At 35.9% G+C, this 24784-nt stretch overlaps 1 protein-coding gene across 1 annotated transcript in view; it reads right to left on the bottom strand.

Moving 5' to 3' along the window:
* Nucleotides 1–24784, bottom strand: part of ME1 (malic enzyme 1) — a 186331-nt gene that overhangs the window by 73949 nt on the left and 87598 nt on the right. The window contains exon 6 of the mRNA XM_004773607.3: nucleotides 23259–23362. Within this exon, the coding sequence (XP_004773664.2) occupies nucleotides 23259–23362 (104 nt within the window). The remainder of the gene's footprint in view (nucleotides 1–23258; nucleotides 23363–24784) is intronic.

The following is a 24784-nucleotide window of genomic DNA, read 5'->3' as shown; positions in this document are numbered from 1 at the left end:
TCTGTTTCTTATCGGGAAAAAAAAAAGTAATAAAATGGATAAAATGTAAAATGAATAAAAAATAAAATGTAAAATGAATAAAAAAATAAAAATAAGAGTCTCATAGGGCTGGTTATGAGATTAAGAGAATGTAAAGGCACTTAGAGCCCAACATATGCCTTTAAAATATGCTAGCTGTTGAGGCTATTTTTACTCTTACTAATACTGATGGAAGACATCTGGGTTTTGTTTTTGTTTTTTCACATGTCATAACCAAACTAAGGAAAAGCTCTTCAATTACTCATCTTTCTCTTGATGGCAACAGTAAAAATCATTCTTTAACTTTTTTTTTTTTAAAGATTTTATTTATTTATTTGAGACAGAGACAGTGAGAGAGAACATGAGCAAGGAGAAGGTCAGAGGGAGAAGCAGACTCCCCATAGAGCTGGGAGCCCGATGTGGGACTCGATCCCGGGACTCCAGGATCATGACCTGAGCCGAAGGCAGTCGTCCAACCAACTGAGCCACCCAGGCACCCCCATTCTTTAACTTTTTAAGATTCAAATGCATAATAAGATTTGAATGCAGATGCATCCCTGTCTTTAAAGAGCTATTTTTAAATGTCAAGAAAACAAACAATACATTCAAATCAGGTCACCTTCTAATAATTTCTAAGTTAGAAGAAAATATGACTTTTAATACCTAATACATATGAGTGCTCAGCAGAGTGTAAAAGGTACACTTAAAAACAAATTCTTTGGTATTTTATAGCATTTAGGAGAAAAATACAATCAACTGATAAACAGAGGAGCAGGCAGGGTAACTATTCTGAGGATATTTAGTCCTTACAAAGTATAAAATATTTCTGGAAAATGCATATTTATATTAAAAGTTCCCTTATAGCCTAAAGGTGTTCTCTGTGTCTATAAATATCCCACGTGAAATACTAATTCCCCCACATTCTTTTCCCCAGACTTTGGCATCGTCTCTCTACATCCTTTTTTTTCCTCCAGCGAGGAAGAGAGCTCATGCTAGCACGTGAGGTAGGGGAGGGGCAGAGGGAGAGAGAATCTTAAGCATGCTCTGTGCCCAGCCAGAGCCAAAGTTGGGGCTCAGTCTCACAACCCTGAGATCAAAACCTGAGCCGAAATCTAGAGTCCAGCGCTTAACTGACTGAGCCCCCCGGGGTGCCCTAGCAATTACCTTTCTCCTTTCTAGTCCTATGATTCTGACTGCCTTAGATACTTCACATGAATATACCCACACACAATTTCTTATGGGAAGAATTTTCTTTAGGTATGTTTTCCTGAAACTGCAGATTCAGTGCCTAGCCTCTCAACCTAAACTGAATGGAAATGATTTATTTCCAGGTGAATCCACCATGTGTACATGTGGGATAGGATAAGGGAGTCCATGGGAGGTGGAAAGAGAGGTCAACTACATCTGCTTGCAGGCCAACTGCTTCACTGCATTTGCCCTCGTTCTAGGGTAACTCCTTAATCTCTCTATTAACAAATTCCTATTTCTAAATAACATCTCCCCCACACAAATTCTCCAGGGCCACTTTTAACACAAACACCACTAGAATGGACTAAACATTTTAAGTCTTCTCATGCATTTACTTGCAGCATTTTGATTCTCTGAGGCCATGTGAGATTTATAATAGTTGCAAATTCCACTGAGCACAGACTACAGGTCTGGGGTAATCCAAATATTACAGTAATCCAGAGCTTAATTAATAAAACTAAAAAAGTTTAAAGATTAATAGTCGTTACATCTTTAACTGTTTGTAACTGAAAAACAACATAAATGCTTGCTAATTACATACATCACACATTAAGTATGTGACATACATAAAGCTAACCTTTCATTTCCTATGTAAAAATCCTATTACCTTGAAATACACAAACAATACTAAAGTTTGTCCAAAAACATTGAACAAATACAAAATCATTCTATGTTTCACTCATTAATGCAGAATTGTTAGTTTTACTCTACGAAGCCATATTTCCTTACATAATTCAGAATCAGTTTCAAATAATCATCCAATATACATTCCCTTAAGGTTATGCAGTCTTCAGATAAGACATCTCTGACATTCCAGAACAGAAGATTTTACCTGGGCTCTCAATCGACAACCATTTGTTGAGCATCTATTATGTATTATGATAGTTGTTCTAAAGAAAAAGAAAAAAGACCTAATACTTGACTTCTGGGATCCTCAAGATTTAGTGCCAACTCAGGTGAAGAAATGTAATTAAATTTGGTGTGATACATGCTATTATAGTGCTTCCATGCTCAGGAACCATACAGGAAGTGTCTTTAGACTGGGAGAGTCTGGACATTTAAGCTGAATTATATTAGCAGAAACAGTGGGGCATGAAGCAGTATGTACATAGAAGTGTGACAGACAGTGACATGCACAGGCAGCTAAAATCTTTCTTTTTAATGACTTACTTTATATTAGAAAGAAAGAGCGCACGAATGAGGAGTTGAGTAGGGGCAGAGGGAGAAGGAGAAAGAGAATCTCAAGCAGACTGCCTGCTGAGCGCAGAACCCTACATGGGGCTTGATCTTATGACCCTGAAATCATGACCTGAGCTGAAACCAAGAGTCTGATGCTTAAGTGACTGAGCCACCCAGGTGCCCCCAAAACTGGTTCTTCATGAGTGGTGCAAAGAATATGTGGTAAGAAAGGAAAGTGAAGTGCATGGGCCAGATCAGGAAGGGATTTTTATGTAGAAGATAAAAATCAGTTATAAAAGGATAAAGATAAGTTCATGAAAACTTATTAATATAATACAAAAGACAATGAGAAGTTACTGAAGGGTTCTGAGATGGTGATAAAGGTCTAGGGAAGTTTAGCTATGCAAATGGAGTCAGGACATGGATCAAGGACATAACAGAGGAACTCTCTGGATGGATTTAGTAATGAATCTGTTCTTGAGGTAAGTGCACAGGAAAACATTGGAGGGGGTCATAAAAGATACTCCAGAAGAAGAAAGTATTTCAATTTTCTTTGGGGTATAATCAGATGACACAGATATAGATGTCTGAAAGACAGAGAAAGAAAGAAAGAAAGAAAGACTGGTCTAGTCGATTGGCATAAATGGCTGATAAATGCCCCAGCCTCATTTTAGTCTTTGCAAAATTAATTCAATAGTTTTTAGTACCTTTGTGTCATTTTTATTATAATTATTTTTATTTTATATTATAAACATACTTTGAAGCTGACTATAAATTAATATATAGCATAGGGAATATATTGTAAGGCAAATAAAAACTATTTGTGAAATATTTTCTCTTGAATCCATCACCTTGCCATCTATTTCTTGAGCTCCTAATGAAATAAACTGAAGAATGCAAGAGAAAGTTAAAGTTTATGTAAAACAAAATAGTTTAAAACATTGAATGAGAAGCTTGTTCCTCTGAGTCAGGCATAATTATATAATGTGATGATCAAACATTTCCAACTGACTCATAATGATAACAATGATCAGTGAACTGCTGAATTTTATGATACAGATCAACCCTGAATGTTGAGAAAGAAAATACAGCTTCTTTAATATTTTCTTAGAATCCTACAGTTTATTTCATTTCAGAGACTATTTAGTTCTTCCATCCTCCACTTAAGGCAGAAATATTTATGTATTAAGCATATCTCCCCGCAGACTTAGAGTGACAGAAAGGTCACAAATATTAACAATAAAAATGACTAAGAGCAACAACTAGTGAGTGAATTTTATGTACAAGGACTTTAGTTAGTATTTTTATATACATTATAATTATAATTCCAATCATTAAGTGTTCCATCTAATATTAAGCCAAATTTCTCAACCTATAACTTCAAGTTTATGGCTAAATAATTAGCCTTAATCATGCTTCCTAGGGGTAAAAATTAAAATTACTATGTATAGCACTTAATAAAAGTAATTTTGGATTTTTTAATGTTTCGTCTCAATCATCACATCAACCCTGTGAAGTAGGGGCAGTTACTATTTTTCACATTTTTCAAGAAAAGGAATTATGCCATAGGGAAGGTCAGTAACTTTTCCAAGGTTGCAAATGTAATAGTTGATGGAGCTGAGGATCGATTTCAAAACCCAGGTTTTAACTTACCACTTGTCCCTGAGACATGGTCTGTGTAGGCTGACAAAACCAGGTTTCTAAACTTCCTGATGAGTCAGATTTCAAGCCACTAAAGTAAAAAAGTCATGCCATGAGGCCTCTAAAGAAATGGGCTGTGAACCTATTCCAGGAAAATCACTCCAACATGTGCTCAGTATGACTGAACCTTTCCTCCATTCAAATTTCTACACATCCCAATCTAACCATACTGGTTAACGATAATTCTAACAGCTGTTTGTTTTGTTTTCTGTTTATAAATGTGGTGATCGTTACCATGAATACTATAGGATATGGTATGATTTTGACTGAAATGATAGAACTTTGAAATCTATTAGCTCAAAAAATATTTAGCACCAACTTACATTAAATGTAGTTGTTTTATGTAACATACCAACCTCAGTACTTATCTCCACCCCTCAAAGGATAACCTGTTCATGAGGCCTGAGAAAATCAGGTATTCACCCCTCGCCATGTCCTATGGTTCTCCCTTCCACATAAAAACAATGCTACTAACTCATCAAAAGTATAACATAATTAAAATGTAATTTTCTAGCAATGGTGAAAGACTTGTGCAAATGCACTCACATTCTCTTGTGTGGCCTCCCTTCGAGTAGCATAATTCAATTCAAAAAGATTTATTGCATATCTATTCTGTGCCAGGTGCTAATGTAGGAACCTGTTCATAATAAGAACTGGATCCCTGTCCTTGGATGCATATGTTCTAGTGGCTAAGACACACGATCAACAGCAAATGCAATAAATGCTAAATTATATAAAATTATATAATAAGAAAAAATAGAGCATGGGTAGAAAGTGGGGCAGAGTTCAGTATTACCTGGGGAAATCAGGATAAGTCCAGAAGAGCATAAAGTTTCAACAAACACTGGAAAAGATTAGGTTGTTAACAAGTTGGTTTCTGGGAGAAGACTATCTCAAACAGAGGGAAGAATGAGAACAAATATCCTAAGTGGGGAACATGGCTTGGGAGGTCAATGACTTCAAAGGCTGCGCAAAATAGGATGGCTGCAGGATAGAGCAGAGAGATCAGGAGCGGCCATGAAAAGGACCAGCTTTTACTCACTGAAATGCAGCACCGGTCAACACAGGATATTAATTACAAGTTGCTTTCACATTTCCTACTGGGCAAAAAAGTCCCCTTAATTTCTGACTTTACCACAAACCAACATTCCAAGTTTGCTTCTGTAACAATTCTTTTCCTTTCAGCATCTTTAATCCCCATTAATGAAACTACGTCTTATTCAAATATTGTTATACTATTCCCCATCAAACTGGCTACATAATCTTTTTAAACATAAAAACCAAACTGCTTTCATAAGCACATTCCTGCTTTATCTTTGCTTATAAATACATTTAAGTAAAGAAGGGCAAGAAAAGATTACAACAAAGGATCTATTTTGACCCATAAAGGGTTGCTGCTGATGGTGGGTTTTTTTTTTTTGCTTCTGTTACTCTGGTTTTGTTTCAGTTTTTTGCTCTTGTTCTTTATCTATCACCACAATTAAGGAAATCTATTCTAAATCTCCTTTTTAAATATTACCAATGAGCATATGTATTCCTTCTTATTTTCAATTTATTACACATGATAATATACATGGAAAACTATAAGAAACAAAAGCTTTTAAGGAACTAGCCCACTTTACCTTGCTAAATAAAAGTCAAGAGAACAAAGAAGAGAGGTAAAAAGGAAGCATGATCACAGACTTTGTCAAACCTTAATGATCATCTATAAATAATAATTAACAAACATAATTTACCTTTAATAAACTCAGATAAAATATTTAGGGATTCCACCATATAGACCTTGATGTCATTCAAAAAGAAAAAGTAGCATGTCTCTTGGCCATCTGCATGTCTTCTTCGGAAGAATATCTATTCGTGTTGTCTGCCTATTTTTTAACTGGATTATTTGTTCTACTTATTGTGTTCACTTCTATAAATTCTTTATATATTTTGGATACTAACCCTTTATCAGATATCTCAATTGCAAATATCTTCTCCTATTCCCTAGGTTGCCTTTAGTTTTGCTGATTGTTTCTTTTGCAAAAGCCAGAGGTTCTTCAAAGAGTTAAAAATAGAACTACCCTATGATCAAGCAATTGGACTACTAGGTATTTACCCAAAGAATACAAAAACACTGATTCAAAGAATACATGCACCCCAATGTTTATAGCAGCATTAAGAACAATAGTTAAATTATAGAAAAATATCCATAGACTGATGAATGGATAAAGAAGATGTGGTACACACACACAGAGGAATATTACTCAGCCATAAAAAAGGAATGAACTCTTGCTATTTGTAAAGATGTGGAAGGAACAATAGAGTATTACGCTAAGTGAAATAAGTTCAGTCAGAGAAAGACAAATACTGTATCACTTCATTCTAATGTGGAATTCAAGAAACAAAACAGATGAATACAGGGGGATAAAAAAAGAAAGCCAATCAGGAAACAGACTTTTAATTACAGAAAACAAAATTGATGGTTACTGGAAGGGACGTGAGCAGGGAGATGGGATAAATAAGTGATGGGGATTAAGGAGGGCACTTGTGATGAGCACTGGGTGTTGTATGTAAGTGCTGAATCACTAAATTCTACACCTGAAACTAATATTATACTATTTGTTAATTAACTGTAATTTAAATAAAAACTTGAAAAAAAAGATGGATACACTAGGAATTTATTAAAATATTTTTCATCTTTAGAAAAACTTTAATATCTAAAATATACTTGTATTTATGCAACTAAAATCTTTAGTTTACACAAGCAGAATCACTTTATTTGGGAAATTGTGTGTTTCTCTAGCTTACATTAGTGAACCACCTTTCCTTTGTACACGTCGCTGTAGCTTCATTCAAGTTGGATTCAATATTTAAGGCATGCTTTTTCAAAAGCAGTTATTTTATAAGCATATGTGGTAGAGTATATTGTGGGATATTCAGAAAATATTAATAAAGTTCTTTTTCTGACATAATTCGCATTCTAGTAAGAAAAATAGGGCATAGTAGAATAATACAGTCATTAGACTCAAACAAATAGAATAAAATCATGTAAAACATTACACTTATAATAAAGGAATGCTGGAATTAATGCGACTAGAATCAATGATTTGAATAAAAATGATTAGTCAAGGAAAGCACCTAAAAGGAAAATGCTATAAACCATGTTCAGCAAGACATAGTAAATTTGACTTGTTCCTCAAAGTCAAATAGGCTCTTCTAAGGGTGGGCCAAAATACAGGAAAAGATGCAAAACTAACAAAATATCCACCTTAAATCTCTGAAGAAATATAAATCTATGTACATACTCTTACATACATACACATAAAGCATACTGGCAGATTTCTTTCTTTTTTTTTTTTAAGATTTTATTTATCCATTGGACAGACAGTAGTAGTAGACACAAGTAGGCAGAGAGGCATGCAGAGAGAGAGGAAGGCAAGCAGGCTTCCCGCTGAGCAGAGAGCCCGACTCGGGGCTCGATCTCAGGACCCTGGGATCATGACCTGAGCCGAAGGCAGAGGCTTTAACCCACTGAACCACCCAGGCGCCCCTACTGGCAGATTTCTAATTCTTATATGACCTACTTTCTTCATTCACTTGAAAAAAATAGAGAGTAAGATACAAACAAACACAGAATTTTTTAAATAAATCTTTCTTTCTTTCTTTCTTTCTTTCTTTTTTTTAGAGAGAGTACAAATGGGGGAAGGAGGAGCAAAAGGAAAAAAAAAGAGAAAATTCCAAGCAATTCGCCCTCAACATGGAGCTCAGTCTCGCAACCCCGCGATCATGACCTGAGCTGAAATAAAGAGTCAGACGCTTAACCAAATGATCCACCCAGCCACCCCTAGAAATAGAATTTTTAAGAAAAATATGGCTTTGGTTAAATTGTCAATCTGATCTTTCTTTGTATGGAAAAGTGGAAAAAAAAAACTCTGAGTCATAAATTCGATTTGAGTCATGTTCCTTGGTAAGTAACATGGTTGCTGATTTTTCTCATATTGACATTCTTTCCATTTGATTTTTTTTTTTTTTTTTTTTTTTTTTTTTTTTGGTTTACATCACCTTTGGACCGCAGAGAAAAATAGCAGATGGTGTCCCACAGAGTCATATGTTTTCATTAAATTTCTTATGAAAACCAAAGTAAGTTATGCTGATTAAAATGATGGATGGAATCCAAAAGTCCTCACAGATTTATAGATAAAATCATCTAAGTTATAAATATATCCATTCAATGAAAACACGTATCAGGCATTAAAGGCAATGACTGGAACAGGTGGAAGAAGGCGGCAAAGAAAGTTAGCCATGAAATTCAGTGCAGCAGAAATAGCAGAAAGACAAACAATAGGAATGTATGTTAAGGTCAAAAATTTAGTGTAGCATGGTGAAGAAACTATCAAATTGCAATCTTGTGTAAGGGCAAAGAGCATATAAACTTGTATTTCTGATGACTTCTTTAAAAAGAAAAAAATATTATAAATAATAATAACATATTATTTTATTTTATATTATTTTATACATAGCCCCACGATAATCAGGGGCTATGTATCTTATTCCTTTGAAATCTGATATATGACTTTCAAGAAATTTGACCAAATTAATACCTTCTCTCAACAGTCTGAATAGTGTGAATGACACACAGAGGCTTTATTTTTATACTGAATGAGTGAAAAAAAAAAACATCACTTTATGAAAACATCATCATCATACCCTGCATCATACCCTGCAGTATATGGCATATGGTATGATTTCAGACTAACATTATTTCTCTTAAATATTACATGACAAATCATAATAAAATTTGCGATGGCAGCCAAAGTTGGGGAAAGTCATCTAAATATTATAGTAATCATTACTGCGTCCATTCCTAGTGTATCCAACTGACTTTTAATTTTGATCATTTAAAGTGAAAAAGGAAAAAATAAAAATAAAAGGAGTTCTTGATGAATAGTTTTATTTCTTTCATTAAAAAATTTAACACTAGCATTTTATTTTTTTTAAAAGATTTTATTTATTTGATAGGCAGAGATCACAAGTAGGCAGAGAGGCAGGCAGAGAGAGAGAGAGGAGGAAGCAGGCTCCCCACTAAGCAGAGAGCCTGAAGCGGGGCTCGATCCCAGGACCCTGGGATCATGACCTGAGCCAAAGGCAGAGGCTTTAACTCACTGGGCCACCCAAGCACCCCTAATACTAGCATTTTAAAAACTCACTTGAGGTACAGTTATTTTTCTCATATAGTTAATAATCACCAATTCTAATATAGAGAATTTAAGGCAGCTGAGTTGAAGCAGTCATTACAATATGTTGTCTTATTAACATTCAGGAACAACTGATTCAGGGAAAAGAGGCTACTACATGGGGGGGTGTAAAAATGTAAAGTTTTAGAATGTGTTCAAATTTAATGTTTTATCAATTAAATGTTTTATCAACCATTATAAACATAGAATGTTATATGCAAATCTCACAGTAATCACAAGGCAAAAACTTGCAATAAATACATAAGAGAAAGTGACAAAGAAGTCTGAAAATAACAATAAAGAAAACCATCAAATAAGGAAGGAGAAAGAGAATAGAGAGGAACAACAAAAACAGCCAGAAAACAACAAATTGGAAATAAGTAAATACCTATCAATAATTACTCTAAAGAAAAGTGAAATAAATTCTCTAATCAAAAGACAGAGTGGCCCAATGAATGCAAAAACAAAATGCATCTATATTCTGGCTACAAGAAACTAACTTCAGAAGTAAGGATACACATAGATTTAAAGGGAAGGGAGAGAGATAGATATTCCATGCAAATGGAAATAAAAATAAAGCTGGTGTAGCTATACTCAGACAAAACAGACTTAAACAATGTAATAAAGGACAAAGAAGAACACTACATAATGATACAGGAGTCAATCTGGCAAGAAGATACAACATTTATAAATACATATGCATCCAACATAGGAGCACCAAAACATATATAGCAGATACTATCAAAGCTAAAGGAAGAAATTGACAGCAATACAATAATAGTAAGGGCTTTTAACATCCCCCTTACATCAATGGAGAGATCATCCACACAAAAAATTAGTAAGGAAACAATGGCCTTAAATGACACATTAGACCAGATGAACTTCATAGATATATCCAGAATATTCCATTTAAAAGCAGGAAAAATACACACATTTTTCTGAAGTGCTTGTGGAAAATTCTCCAGGGGTGATCATATGTACTGTCACAAAACAAGTCTCAATAAATTTGAGAAGACTGAAATTATATCAAGTATCTTTTCTAACTACAATGGTATGAACTAAAAATCAATTACAAGGAGAAAACTGGAAAAACTATATGTGAAGATTAAACAACATGTTACTGAAAAACCAATGGGCCATCATAGAAATCAAAGGAAAAATCAGGAAATAGCTAGACACAAATGAAATCAGAAACACAATATACCAAAATCTATGGATGCAGCAAAAGTAGTTGTAAGAAGGAAGTTCATAGTGATACAGGTTTACCTAAAGAAACAAGAAAACTCTCAAATAAATATCTAACTTCACACTTAAAGGAATTAGCAAAAGAACAAATGAAGCCTAAAGTTAGGAGAGGGAACAAAACACTAAAGATCAGAACAGAAATAAGTGAAATAGAGACTAAAAATTCAATAAAAATGGTCAATGAAATAAGAGCTGATTCTTTGAAAGGATAAACAATACTGACAAACTTTTAGCTAGACAATCCAAGAAAAAAGGGGGGGGGGCTCACATAAAATTAGAAATGAAAAAGCAATTACAGAAATACAAAGTATTATAAGAGACTACAATAAATAATTACACAACAGATTGGACAAACTAGAACAAACGGCTAAATTTCCAGAAATGCACAATTTTCCAAGACAGAATCATAAAGAAATATAAAATCTGAATAAATCAATTTCTAGTAAGAAGACTGAATCAGTAATCAGAAACCTCCCAAGAAAGAAAAGCCCAGGATCAGACAGTTTCACTGGTTAATTCTACCAAATATTCAAAAAAGAGGTAATATTTATCCTTCTAAACTCTTCCAAAACAAATTGAAGAGAACTAAACACTTCAAAACTCATTTTACAAGACCATCACTACCTTAAAACCAAAACCAGATAAGGACACCACAGAAAAAGGGAAATTTCAGACAATATTCTTGATGAGCATAGAGGCAAAAACGGTCAACAAATATTAGCAAACCAATTTCAACAAAACATTAAAAGAATTATACAGCATGATCAAGTGGGATTTACTCCAGGGATGCAAAAAGGGTTCAACATCTGCAAATCAAAGTGACACAGAACATTAACAAAATGAAGAGTAAAAATCATACAATCACCTCAAAAGATGGAGAAAAAGCATTTGACAAAATTCAACATCAATTATGATAAAAATTCTCAACAAAATGAATATAGATAGAATACAGTTCAACATAATAAAGGCTATATATGACAAACCCACAATGAATAACACTTAATGGCAAAAAGCTGAAAACTTTTCCTCTAAAATCAGGAATGAGACAAGGATGGCCACTCTTTTTTTTTTTTTTTTTAAGATTTTATTTATTTATTTGACAGAGAGCGATCACAAGCAGGCAGAGAGGCAGGCAGAGAGAGAGAGAGAGAGAGAGAGAGAGGAAAGCAGGCTCTCTGCTGAGCAGAGAGCCCAATGCGGGACTCGATCCCAGGACCCTGAGATCATGACCCGAGCCGAAGGCAGCAGCTTAACCCACTGAGCCACCCAGGCACCCAAGGATGGCCACTCTTACCACTTACATTCAACATAGTATTGGAAAGTTCTAGCCACAATAGACTTGAAAAAAATAAAAGGCGTCCAAATTGGAAAGGAATGAAATAAAACCATCTCTATTTGTACATGCTGTAATACTATATGCAGAAACCATAAATTCTTTACCAAAAAATTGTTGTAGAATACAAAACCGTTATAAGATATAAGACTGATATACAGAAATCTGTGGTGTTTATATACTATAATAAACTACCAGAGGAGAAATTAAGAAAACAATCTCATTTAAAATTGCATCTTTAAAAAAAATCTAGTAATAAATTTAACCAAGGAAATGAAAGACTTGCACACTGAAGACTATAAGACACTGATGAGAGAAACTGAAGAAGAAGAAGGAAAAAAGAAAACCGAAGAAGACCAAAATAAATGGAAAGATATTCTATGCTCATGAATGAGAAGAAATAATTTTGTACTCTGAAAACTATAGAACACTTATGAAAGAAATTGAGTAAGTACACAACCGGAAGAACATTCCATGCTCATTGATTGCACAAGAACAAATATTGTTAAAATGTCTATACTACCCAAAGCATTCTGCACATATAATGTAATCCCTATCAAAATGATACCAGCATTTTGCACAGAGCTGGAGCAAACAATTCTAAAATTTGTATGAAACCAGAAAAGACCATGAATAGCAAAAGTACTGCTGAAAAAGAAAATTAAAGCTGGAGGTATCAGAATTCCAGACTTCAAGCTGTATTACTTCAAGTTGTAAAAATCAAAATTGGGAGGGAGACAAACCATAAGTGACTCTTAATCTCACAAAACAAACTGAGGGTTGCCGGGGGGAGGGGGTTTGGGAGAAGGGGGTGGGATTATGGACATTGGGGAGGGTATGTGATTTGGTGAGTGCTGTGAAGTGTGTAAACCTGGTGATTCACAGACCTGTACCCCTGGGGATAAAAATATATGTTTATAAAAAATAAAAAATTAAAAAAAAAAAAAAAGACAGGATTTGACACTTTTGAGAATTTTGCTAAAGGAAACCATCTAATGTCTGTGCCAGGATCACATGATTTAAGAGAGCATGGACAGCAGGGTTTGGAAGGCTCAGTCGGTGAAGTGTCTGCTTTCAGCTCAGGTCATGATCTCAGGGTCCTGGGATGGAGCCTGCTCAATGGGGAGCCTGCTTCTCCCTCTCCACCTCCCCAACCCCACCTTCTTTCTTGGTAGTTGTCCTTACCTACTGTTGAAAGAAATGGCTATAAATAAATTATTCTCTTCTGACAAAAACAAAACAAAACAAAACAAAACAAAAAAAAAAAAAACAGTATGGTACTGGCACAATAACAGACACAATGATCAATGGAACAGAAGAGAGAACCCAGAAGAGGACCCTCAACATTATGGTCAACTAATCTTCAAGAACACAAGAAAGAATATCTAATGAAAATAAGATTATCTCTTCAACAAATGGTGCTGGGAAAATTGGACAGCTATATGCAAAAGAAGGAAGCTGGACCACTTTCTTACATCATACACAAAAATAAATTCAAAAAGGATGAAGGACCTATATGTGAGACAGGAATCCATGAAAATCCTAAAGGAAAACACAGGCAGTAACCTCTGTGATCTTGGCCACAGCAGCTTCTTGTTGAAGTGTCTCCAGAGGCAAAAATGAACTATTGGGACTTCATCAGGATAAAAAACTTTTGCACAACAGAGGAACTAAAAGGAACAAGAGAAGATAGTTGCAAATGACTATCAAATAAAGGGCTAGTATCCAAGATCTATAAAGAACCCATGAAACTCAATACCCAAAGAACAAAAAAATCCAGTCAAGAAATGAACAAAAGACATGAACACACATTTGTCTAAAGAAGACATCCAAATGGCTAACAGACATTAAAAACAAAAAACAAAAAACAAAAAAAACCAAGAAAGAATGAAAAAAAAAGAAAAAAAGAGAAAAAAAAAACCCTCAACATTACTTGGCATCAGGGAAATACAAATCAAAGCCACAACAAGATACTACCACACACCAGTCAAAATGGCTAAAATTAACAACTCAGGAAACAAAAGATGTTGGCAAGGATACAGAGAAAGGGGAACCCTCTTACACTGTTGGTGGGAATGCAAGCTGGTGCAGCTTCTCTGGAAAACAGTATGGAGGTTCCTCAAAAAGTTAAAAGTAGAACTACCCCATGACCCAGCAATTACACTCCTAGGTATTCATCCAGAGGATACAAAACAGTTATTCAAAGGGGCACGTGCCCCCCAATGTTTATAACAGCAATGTCCACAACTGCCAAAATATGGAAAGAGCCCAGATGTCCATTGACAGATGAATGGATGAAGAATATGTAGTATATATACACAATGGAAATTTTAAAAAATTAACTCTTGCCATTTGAACAACGTGGATAGAACTAGGGTGTATTATGCTAAGTGAAATAAGTCAGAGAAAGACAAATACCATATGATTTCACTCATATGTGGAATTTAAGAAATTAAATGTCCATAATACCCAAGGCAATTTACAGATTCAATGCAATCTCTATGAAAATTCCAATGCCATCTATCATTGAACTAAAACAAGTAATTCTAAAATTTGTATAGAACCACAAGAAATCCCAAATAAGCAAAGCAATGCTGGGAAATAAAAACAATGCCGGAGGTATCATGCTCCCTGATTTAAACTATACTACAAGGTCGTACTGGCATAAAAACTGACATACAGATCAATAGAACAGAATCAAGAACCCAGAAATAAATGCACACTTAACAGACAACTTATGGCAAAGGAACCAAGAGCATAAAATAAAGCATAGTCTCTTCAATAAGGGGTGCTGGGAAGATAGACAAACAGTCATGTGCCAAAAAATAAAAAGAAAGAAAAAAAAAAGAGAAAATGAAACTAGAACGCTATTACACAAAATCCATAAAAATTAACTTAAAATGGATTAAAGACTTGAATGTGAGACCTGAAATTTAAAATTCCTAGAAGACATATGCAGTAAACCCCATGACAATGGTCTTAGCAATCTGTTTCTGGATCTGACTCCAAAGGCAAGGGAAACAAAAGTCAAAATAAATAATTGGGACTATATCAAACTAAAAAGTTTATGCACAGTGAAAGAAACCCACAATAAAAACAAAAAGTCAACCTACTGAATGAGAAAACAAACCCTGAAAATCATAAATCTGATGAGATTAATATCCAAAATAAACAAAGAATTCATACAGTCAACAATTAAAAAAAAATCAAACAATCTGATTAGAAATGGGCAGAAGATCTGAATTGACCTTGTTCCAAAGAAGACATACAGATGGCAAACAGATACATGAAAGGATGTTCAAAAATCACTGATCATCTGGGAAATGAGCTACCACCTCACACCCATTAGAATGACAATCACCCCTCGCCAAAAAAAGACAAGTCTTAGAGAAGATGTGGAAAACAGGGAATGTAAATTGCTGTAGCCATACTGGAAAACAGTATAGATTTCTCAAAAATTTAGGAATACATCTAGAATATAATCCAGCTATTCAACCTATGGATATTTATTTAAAGAATATGAAAACACTAATTTGAAAAGATATATTTACTCCTGTGATCACTGTGCATTATTTACAATAGCCAAGATATGGAAGCAACCCAAGTGCCCATTGATAGATGAATAGGTAAAGAAGATGTGGTGTATGTACACAATGGAATATTACTCAGCCATAAAAAGAATGAGATCTTGCCAACTGTGAGAATATGAATGGACCTAGAGAGTATTAGGCTAAATGAAATAAGACAGACAGAGAAAGACAAATACTATATGATTTCACTTATATGGGAAACCTAAGAAGCCAAACAAACAAAAAACAAAAAAAGCAGGAACAGTCCCATACATACAGAGAACAAACTGGTAGTTGCCAAGAAGAGAAGGGGGTGGAGGGAGGGGCAATATAGGGGAAGGAGAAGGAGAGATACAGGCTTCCAGCTATGGACTGTGTAAGTCACAGGGACAAAAAGTACAACATAAGCAATACAGTTGATGGTAGTATAATAGTGGATGGTGACAGATCGTGACTGTGATGAGCATAGCATAATGTATAGAGTTGTTGAAATGCTATGTGGTACATCTGAAACTAATATAACATTGTGAGTCAACCATGCTTTAATTTTTTTAAAAAACTGAACACACAACCAAAACAATAGCAACAACAAAAACAGAAATAGCTCAGAAAACGAACTGGTGGTTGCCAGACAAGAGGGGGATATGGGAATGGGTGAAGCACATAAAGGGGATTAAGAGGTAGGAACTTCCAGTTATAAGATAAAAAAGTCACCAGGATGAAAAGTACAGCATTGAGAAAATAGTCAATAAAATTATAATAACGTTGTATAGTGAAGATGGTGATGACGCTCACCATGGTGAGAACTGTGTAATGTATAGAATTGTTGAATCATTGTGTTGTCCACCTGAAACTCAAAAATGTTAAAAATAGAACTACCCCATGATCCAGTAATTATATTACCGTGTATTTATCCAAAAATACAAAAACATTAATTCAAAGGGATACATGTACTCCCATATTTATTGCAGCATTATTTATAAAGGCCAAACTATGGGACACCTGGGTAGCACACTGGGTTAAGTATCTGACTCTTGGTTTCATCTCAGGTCAAGATCTCATGGTGGTTAGACTGAGCCCTGCATTGGGCTCTCCACTTGGCACAGTCTGCCTGAGATTCTCTCTCTCTCCCTCTGCCTCTTCCACTTGTGTGTTTTCTCTCTCTCTCTCAAGTAAGTAAAAAATATTAAAAAAAAAAAATACCCAAAGTGCATTGGGCAGCCCAAGTGTCCATCGACTGATAAATGAATAAAGATGTGGTATCTGTATACACAGAAGAATATTTTTCAGCCACGAAAAACAATGAAATCTTGCCATTTGCAACTACATGGATGGAGATAGAGAGTTTAATGGTAAGTGAAATAAGTCAGTCAGAGAAAGACAAATGTGTGGAATTTAAGAAACAAAAAAATGAGCAAAGGAATAAAAAAGACAGAAAGAGACAAATCAAGAAGCAGACTCTGAACTATAGAGAACAAACTGATGGTTACCAGAGGGGAGGAGGGTGAATGGGTGGTGAGGACTAAGAGTATACTTACCATGGTTAGCACTGAGTAATGTATAGAATTGTTGACCCACTACACTGTACACCTGAAACTAATAGAACACTGTATGTAACTAATAGAACACTGTATGAAACTAATAGAACACTGTATGTAACTAATAGAACACTGTATGTAACTAATAGAACACTGTATGTAATTTACTTAAAAAAATGAAACTAACATAACATTGTATGTCAACTATACTTCAATAATTTAAAAAAATTGAAAATTTTTCAAAAAAAAAGGATGAATGACTAGATGATGTCCCCGAGGAAGTGAGGATAGAGAGTAAAGAAAAGGGTTTCAAGCTCCAGACCTGAAGCACTCTGAAGTAGAGAGCTTAGAGGGATGAGAATAAATAAGTTGAAGAAAGTGTATTAGAGCAATCACTGAGGTAGAAGAAAACCGAAGAGAGGGGTCTATTCTGGAAAATCATGTAATAAAAATGCTCAGTGAACCTATTTGGGCATAAAATTCATTCCTTATTTAGGATTATTTCCTTTTTCTTTCCTTAGGATTATTTGCTTAACCTATAAGATATAGAAATACTAGGCCCAATTGATAAAACTGTTGAAAAGGCAAGTTCCAGGAAAACAGATCTGTAGTATTCCACTGGAGATGCTAATTAATATCCAGTCTAATTAATCAGTGCTTTCTGAATTCAGTTTTCCCACTGTTTATTAATTTACCTAGGTATACTCAAAGAGTTCATGTTAATTGTCAAAAGCATCATTACTGAAAAAGTGTAAGGATTTTGGCAATAAACTTCATAAAAGAGATAACCATATCAATTAATAAAGTAAACAGAAGAAAAGTAAAGTCTGTGCTCAAAAAAAGAAATAACAATAATATTCACCAGATTTACATAAATTAAGTCACATATTATTCTTAGACAGCAATTTGTCTCTGTTATATTTATTACGATTTCATTGTTTCATTTTATTATTCACTTGTTCATTTGTTATCTGTCTATTCTAGCAAAGAACAAGCTATATGAAAAGGATTATTTTTGTCTTATTCATCCCTATATCCCCAGAACCAAACACAGTGCTTGACTTTTAACAAGTAAAAATGAATCAAAACAGGGCACCTGGGTGGCTCAGTTGGTTAGGCGACTGCCTTCGGCTCAGGTCATGATCCTGGAGTCCCAGGATCGAGTCCCGCATTGGCCTCCCTGCTTGGCGGAGAGTCTGCTTCTCCCTCTGACCCTCCCCCCTTCTCATACTTTCTCTCTCTCAAATAAATAAATAAAATATTTTAAAAAAATGAATCAAAGCAATAAGAAAGACAGACTAAGTCATTTGACAAGACATTTGTACTAGAGAAATCTAGATCCTGTTAGGGCACAGGTAGCTAAGGCAACTCAGTGGTTTGCTGCACTGGCCAATATTTCTAAACCAAAAATATTTTGCAGAGTCTAGCATTTGTCTGTCATATGGCTTGATAACAGAATATCAGAGGGACGTGTGGGTGGCTCAGTTGGTTAAGCATCTGCCTTTGGCTCAGGTCATGATCCCAGGGTCCTGGGATGGAGTCCTGCCTCAGGGTTCCTTGCTCAGCAGGGAACTTGCTTCTTCCTCTGCCTGCTGCTCCCCCATTCATGCTCCCTCTCTCTCTCTCTCTGACAAATAAATAAATCTTAAAAAAAAAAAAAAGGAATATCAGAAATGGTGTAGTTAACAGATTTCAAGACACACCATAATCACAACCTTGAAACTTTCTTTCTTAATTTTTATCTTTATCTAAATGTCTTTGTACTGACCACCGTGACATGGCACTGAGATCCTCCACTGCTATCCCAGGGACTGTGTCCACTGCAGAGAATACTATATCACAGGTCATACTCCTTTCTCAGCCTGACCCACATCCAAGGACCAAACAATTCAGGATTATAAAGGCTTGGCCACCCCAGCCCAACTGGAGGCACATCTGAAAAGCCACTGTAGCTCCAAAGTTCCCCATGGGGTACGTGGAAAGTGTCATTGGGCCTTCACCCCTCTGCGCATTCCTGCCTCCTTGTACCCCTTCGTTAGGGGCTGATCTCTAGGGCATGTTTTATAAACCTCTTGAACACTAAAATTCATGCAGAATCTGCCTCTCAAATAATCTCATCTGTGACAGCACTGGGACTGGTCTGAGAAAGCTGGTGATAGGATGGGGCTCTGCAGCTGGATCACTCACTGCCTGGCTGGTGACGTGGACCCTGTTCCTGGTGGGAGGTGGAGCAGAGAGAATGCCCGGCACAGGGGACAGTCCAACTGTTCCAACTCTCACCATAGTAGGGTCAGACAGTATATCTGCAGAAGGGAACTCTTTAGCTAGAATGATGTGTGAGGTGTTTGAGAAATACAGCAGAAATACTAACTATATGGACAACAGGAAAAGATCACAAAAAGTTGAGGACAAGCAATCATCAATGTAAAAACCAGAGGACCTCCCAAGTAGATATAAAAATGCTCTCAGATTCTACAGCTTCTGGCTGGAGAGAGCTAATCACCACGAATAAAGATTAATCATCACAGTATTCAAATATTCACAAACTTCAGCAAGGCAGGCCTGCTAAGTCAGGATCCTGGTTGGATCCTGACACAGGAGATATTTGGTTTGATGCCTCCCAAAATCTTGAATTCCCAGATTCCCTAAAACTTTCTGAAGCCACAAAAATGGTCTGCCCTTTCCTCCTTGGGAATTCTATACACAGAAGCTTCTTCCTCCTCAGACAACATGTACCACCCTAACTTTCATCTACCTTCACCTCCTCTCCAGACCCACAGGCCCATAACAAGGGTTATGTCACAATATAACCCACCTAGGACATATTAGGCCTAACAAAGAAAGAAAGAGGATATTCTACAAAGGAACTGCAAGATCTAGCTGGTTTATATTAACCAGAAGAGTATATATGTGATTAATTTCTGAGTGTGTTTGCTCAAAGAGGTTAGAATTTAACCATTAGTTAGATAAGAAAAAGTTTATTGATTTGAGATACTCTCCTGAACTATAGGATTTACAACCGGTAAGAATCTCAGATGGCATAAACTGACTTGTTAGAGTGGTTCCTGGAAACATGGGGAAAGTAATGACTCCTATTAAATGTTGTTGAAATGCCAGAAATGCTATGGCAGATGGCAGAAGAGGGGATCACAAAGCTCTGAGAGTACATTCTAGAATACAAGTGCTATGTAAGGCCAGAAAACCCATCAGATATTATGTTCTCCCTGAGGACCCAGGAAACACACCATTTACCACACCATTTACCAAAGCCATAAGGAAGATACCAGTGAGAAGATCTCCATATTAACAAATTCTGTGGCGATTCTCTTCTGAAAGCCAGAACTGACAGAAGGGAATGCTGTTCTAGAACTGGGCTCATTGATAGCAACGGGGATGATAGGTCCAGATGAGAATCAGAAGCCATGAGAAGCCAGGAGAACCCAATTATCATAAGAACCCAATTATCATAAGAACCCAATTATCATAGTGGGGGGCTGACACACAGAGAATTATTGAGGTAGTTTAAAGGATACAGCATCCCCAGGTACAAAACAGACAGCTGACAAGTCTACCAGTGAATGTGTACAATCAAAATAAATCAAGAATGAATGAACAAATCTGAGGGAAGTTGTCCCAACGAAGTCACCATATCTTTTTCAACTACCATGCCTCAGCGAATTTTTGGACTCAGAACCCTCTAATGTAAGAAGCCAAAAATCCAGAAGGAAAGAAACTGCAACACCATGGTAAGAATACGGGGTAATAATTCCCTCAAATGTTCTCCAGTGGGACCTACAGCTCTTTATTCAGGTAACTATGCTCTGGGGGCAGGGAATACCCAAACATTTCAAGGCCACAGAGTTGACAGTGATACCAGAAGACCAAAAGCCTCTATATGCCATCATCCTCCTCATTAGAGTAAAGGCATTTGGAAATCAGTAATAAATGGAGCCTTGGCCAAAGTCTAGCTCATAATGGGTCCCATTCATTAGCACCACAGACTGACCTGGTGATTTTCTCAGTCCCCAAATGTATGATCGGAATAGACTAACACTATTAGTAACTGCCACAACACCCATATCAAGTCCGTGGCCTATGAGGTAAAGAGTATAATTATGAAGAAAGTTAAGAGGAAGAATCTGAAACTGCCCCACCCAAACCTGCGAATGCAGTAAGTAAAAACAGCAGCAAAGTATGGTGCGGTAGAGAGAGGCAGAAAGTAGTTTCCCCTTAAGTACCTAACTGGCACACAGGAATGATTCTAATGAAATTGTCCAAGGCTGTTGGTGGTGCTATGCTAAAGCCTAACTTCTCACTTTATCCACTACCATCATCTACCTTATCCTTCTCCCTTTATCCACCCCTTCTGTCCCCCCACCTTCCAAAGGGGTTCATTCTAAGGGCACTCCTTAACGCCATCTTAGAATGGGATTCCTGAGTAACTCAACTTGCAACAGTCATTTTTCACTTTGAATTTAGGTTACATTTTCTTTTTAAATAATGTTGGGCTTATCTTCAGGACCACTTCCCAATTTAATTGGGTAATGTTAGGTGTCGCTTCTACAAAACTTTTCCCAAAGCAGCAGCATGCTAGAAACTACTTTTGAAAAGTCTTTGTGAATCTTCTCTGGGAAGAATCTATGGTAGAACTCCTGATGTATAGGTATACTCTGCATTTAAAATTACTGATTTTGTCAATCATCATTTCTTTACCAAAGATCTTAGGTAATCCTTCAATTCACTATTTGAAAAAAAAAAAAAAAAAAAGCTTTACTGTCTCTATATTGACACAGAGCATTCAAAATTAGCTCAAATCTCATTTTCTGAGGAAAGCTTCTCATTGATTCCAAATGGAATTATTTTCTTTTCATTTCATCAGCACTTAAGTATATAAGCCATATAAACTATGTTCATAAACTTGTTTAACAGCTTCTTTGAAAGTATACTCAAGTTGTATATATAGACTCTACTTACACAAATAGACAATAAAGACAAACATGATAAGACCTGGATTTTCTTTTTATTTTACATAACATTGCAATGTTCTCTACATAATCTCCCAATTAACACTGCTATCTAAAGAGTTATGGGTAATTTCAAAACATTAAATTTTATATAAGAAACTACTAGCAATTAACTGTACCATGCAATCTTGAGGTTAAACTGTACAGTTCCTCAACTATTTCTATGAATAAGTACAGCTTAACCAAATAAGCTAATAACAACAATAAATAAATCAGGCCTATGTTTTTAAAAAGTAGCCCATACTAACTGGCAAATATACTCTGCCTTGAAACCTTAGGCAATGAGAGAGTCAACGCATTCTAAATATTGTGCAAGCTGACGAAAGCACTTTCTGCTGTTGCATACAACTTCTTAAAATTAAACCTTATAATAAAAAAAAACCCCAAACTATGTCTCTAGTTACAGCTGATTCTACTGATGAGTTTATTCCTATGAAAAACCAAGGCAACATACAGGTTTTAAAATAGCCCATGGTTTCTGTGGCTGCACAATAACAAATGGGATGGCTGTCCCATTAGTGTGACAAAATTCTCTCAGAATACTTTACTAACTTATGGAAGTCTCTTTGCTGAAAGAAAAAAAAAATTGGAAAACTTCATAGTAGCACTTGGCCCACAATTAAATGTTACTTAAAATAGGTGTAATAGAGTAATACATTTTAATCAAATAGTATAGACTTAATCGGAGACTCATGAATTGTAATTGGATGTCTTGGTTCTTAAACATCATTCTGGACTTGTGGATTATACGAACTCACACTCAATCCCCACTACCTACAACAAAAGGGTCAGATATACCCACAAAGATGACTGGAAACCACATTTTATTAGCAGCCAGAAACAAAGTACAGACTGCCAATCATAAAATAGCTTGCTCAGGTAATTTGGTCAGTGACCAGTGTCTCATTCACCATAATCATGGGTTTCAATAACCACACAATCTAAACATTTTCATAAAAGTATCTTCAGGAACAACAACAAAGACAACATTTTTTGAGATAGATGCATGACTTTATCTTTAGGTCACTAATAATTAAGACTGTGTGTGTATGCATTTCATATAAATCACTTCTAATTACTAAATATACTACACCAAGCTTGGACACCTTCTATAGTTCATTATGTTACGTTATCTTGAAATTTTTGAAATTCAATTCAAATATAAATAAAATAAAGATTATACATACTTGGAAGAAACTGCCTCCATGAATTCATCCAAAAATTCATCATATTCAGGACCTCTCACTCTTCTCTGCCGTAGCCCAATGTACAACGGATCTTTGAGTAAATCCTATTAAAAAAAGTTACCACAGATATAGAAACGATAGGGATGTCATTCACACTTTCTTTTTTTTTTTTTAAGATTTTATTTATTTATTTGATATATATATAGAGAGATCACAAGTAGACAGAGAGGCAGGCAGAGAGAGAGGAAGGGAAGCAAGCTCCCTGCTGAGCAGAGAGCCTGATTCGGGACTCGATCCCAGCACCCTGAGATCATGACCTGAGCCGAAGGCAGCGGCTTAACCCACTGAGCCACCCAGACACCCCTCATTCACACTTTCTGAGCTCAGTTTCCTCATCTACTGATGTACAGAAATGGAAAAAAAATCTTGCAATACTAAGTGAGAATTATTACTACAGTATTATTTTGTATTACACAGAATATGTCCAGAGTATATGTCAAATAGGAAAAAGAATTTTTTTAAAGATTTTATTTATTTATTTGACAGACAGAGATTACAAGTAGGCAGAGAGGCAGGCAGAGAGAGAGAGGAGGAAGCAGGCTCCCTGGCTAAGCAGAGAGCCCGATGCGGGGCTTGATCCCAGGACCCTGGGATCACGACCTGAGCCGAAGGCAGAGGCTTTAACCCACTGAGCCACCCAGGTGCCCCGGAAAAAGAATTCTTAAATATTAAAACATTCTGTTTTATCTGGCAGAAATAAAAGGAATTAAAAGCTTTTAGTGGTGCTAATTAGAAAAGTTCAATTCTCATTTTACAAGCAAAGTTTTTCACATAGAAAAGTAATACTGAGTTTTGAAATATTATATTAGTTTAGGAAGTGGAAAGATACCAATTCTTTTCTTAGATTTTCTTTGTTTCTGAAAGCAAAAATCAACAAACATTTTTTTTTAATTTTTTATTTTTGATAAACATATATTTTTATCCCCAGGGGTACAGGTCTGTGAATCACCAGGTTTACACACTTCACAGCACTCACCAAATCACATACCCTCCCCAATGTCCATAATCCCACCCCCTTCTCCCAAACCCCCTGCCCCCGGCAACCCTCAGTTTGTTTTGTGAGATTAAGAGTCACTTATGGTTTGTCTCCCTCCCAATCCCATCTTGTTTCATTTATTCTTCTTCTACCCACTTAAGCCTCCATGTTGTATCACCACTTCCTCATATCAGGGAGATCATATGATAGTTGTCTTTCTCTGCTTGACTTATTTTGCTAAGCATGATACGCTCTAGTTCCATCCACGTTGTTGCAAATGGCAAGATTTCATTTCTTTTGATGGCTGCATAGTATTCCATTGTGTATATATACCACATCTTCTTGATCCATTCATCTGTTGATGGACATCTAGGTTCTTTCCATAGTTTGGCTATTGTGGACATTGCTGCTATAAACATTCGGGTGCATGTGCCCCTTTGGATCACTACATTTGTATCTTTAGGGTAAATACCCAATAGTGCAATTGCTG

The sequence above is a fragment of the Mustela putorius genome, unplaced genomic scaffold (genome assembly GCF_011764305.1).
Source record: "Mustela putorius furo isolate JIRA1106 unplaced genomic scaffold, ASM1176430v1.1 tig00000166_pilon_pilon_pilon, whole genome shotgun sequence".
In the NCBI taxonomy this organism is placed as follows: Eukaryota; Metazoa; Chordata; class Mammalia; order Carnivora; family Mustelidae; genus Mustela; species Mustela putorius.
This window is presented reverse-complemented; position numbering and strand designations above follow the sequence as displayed.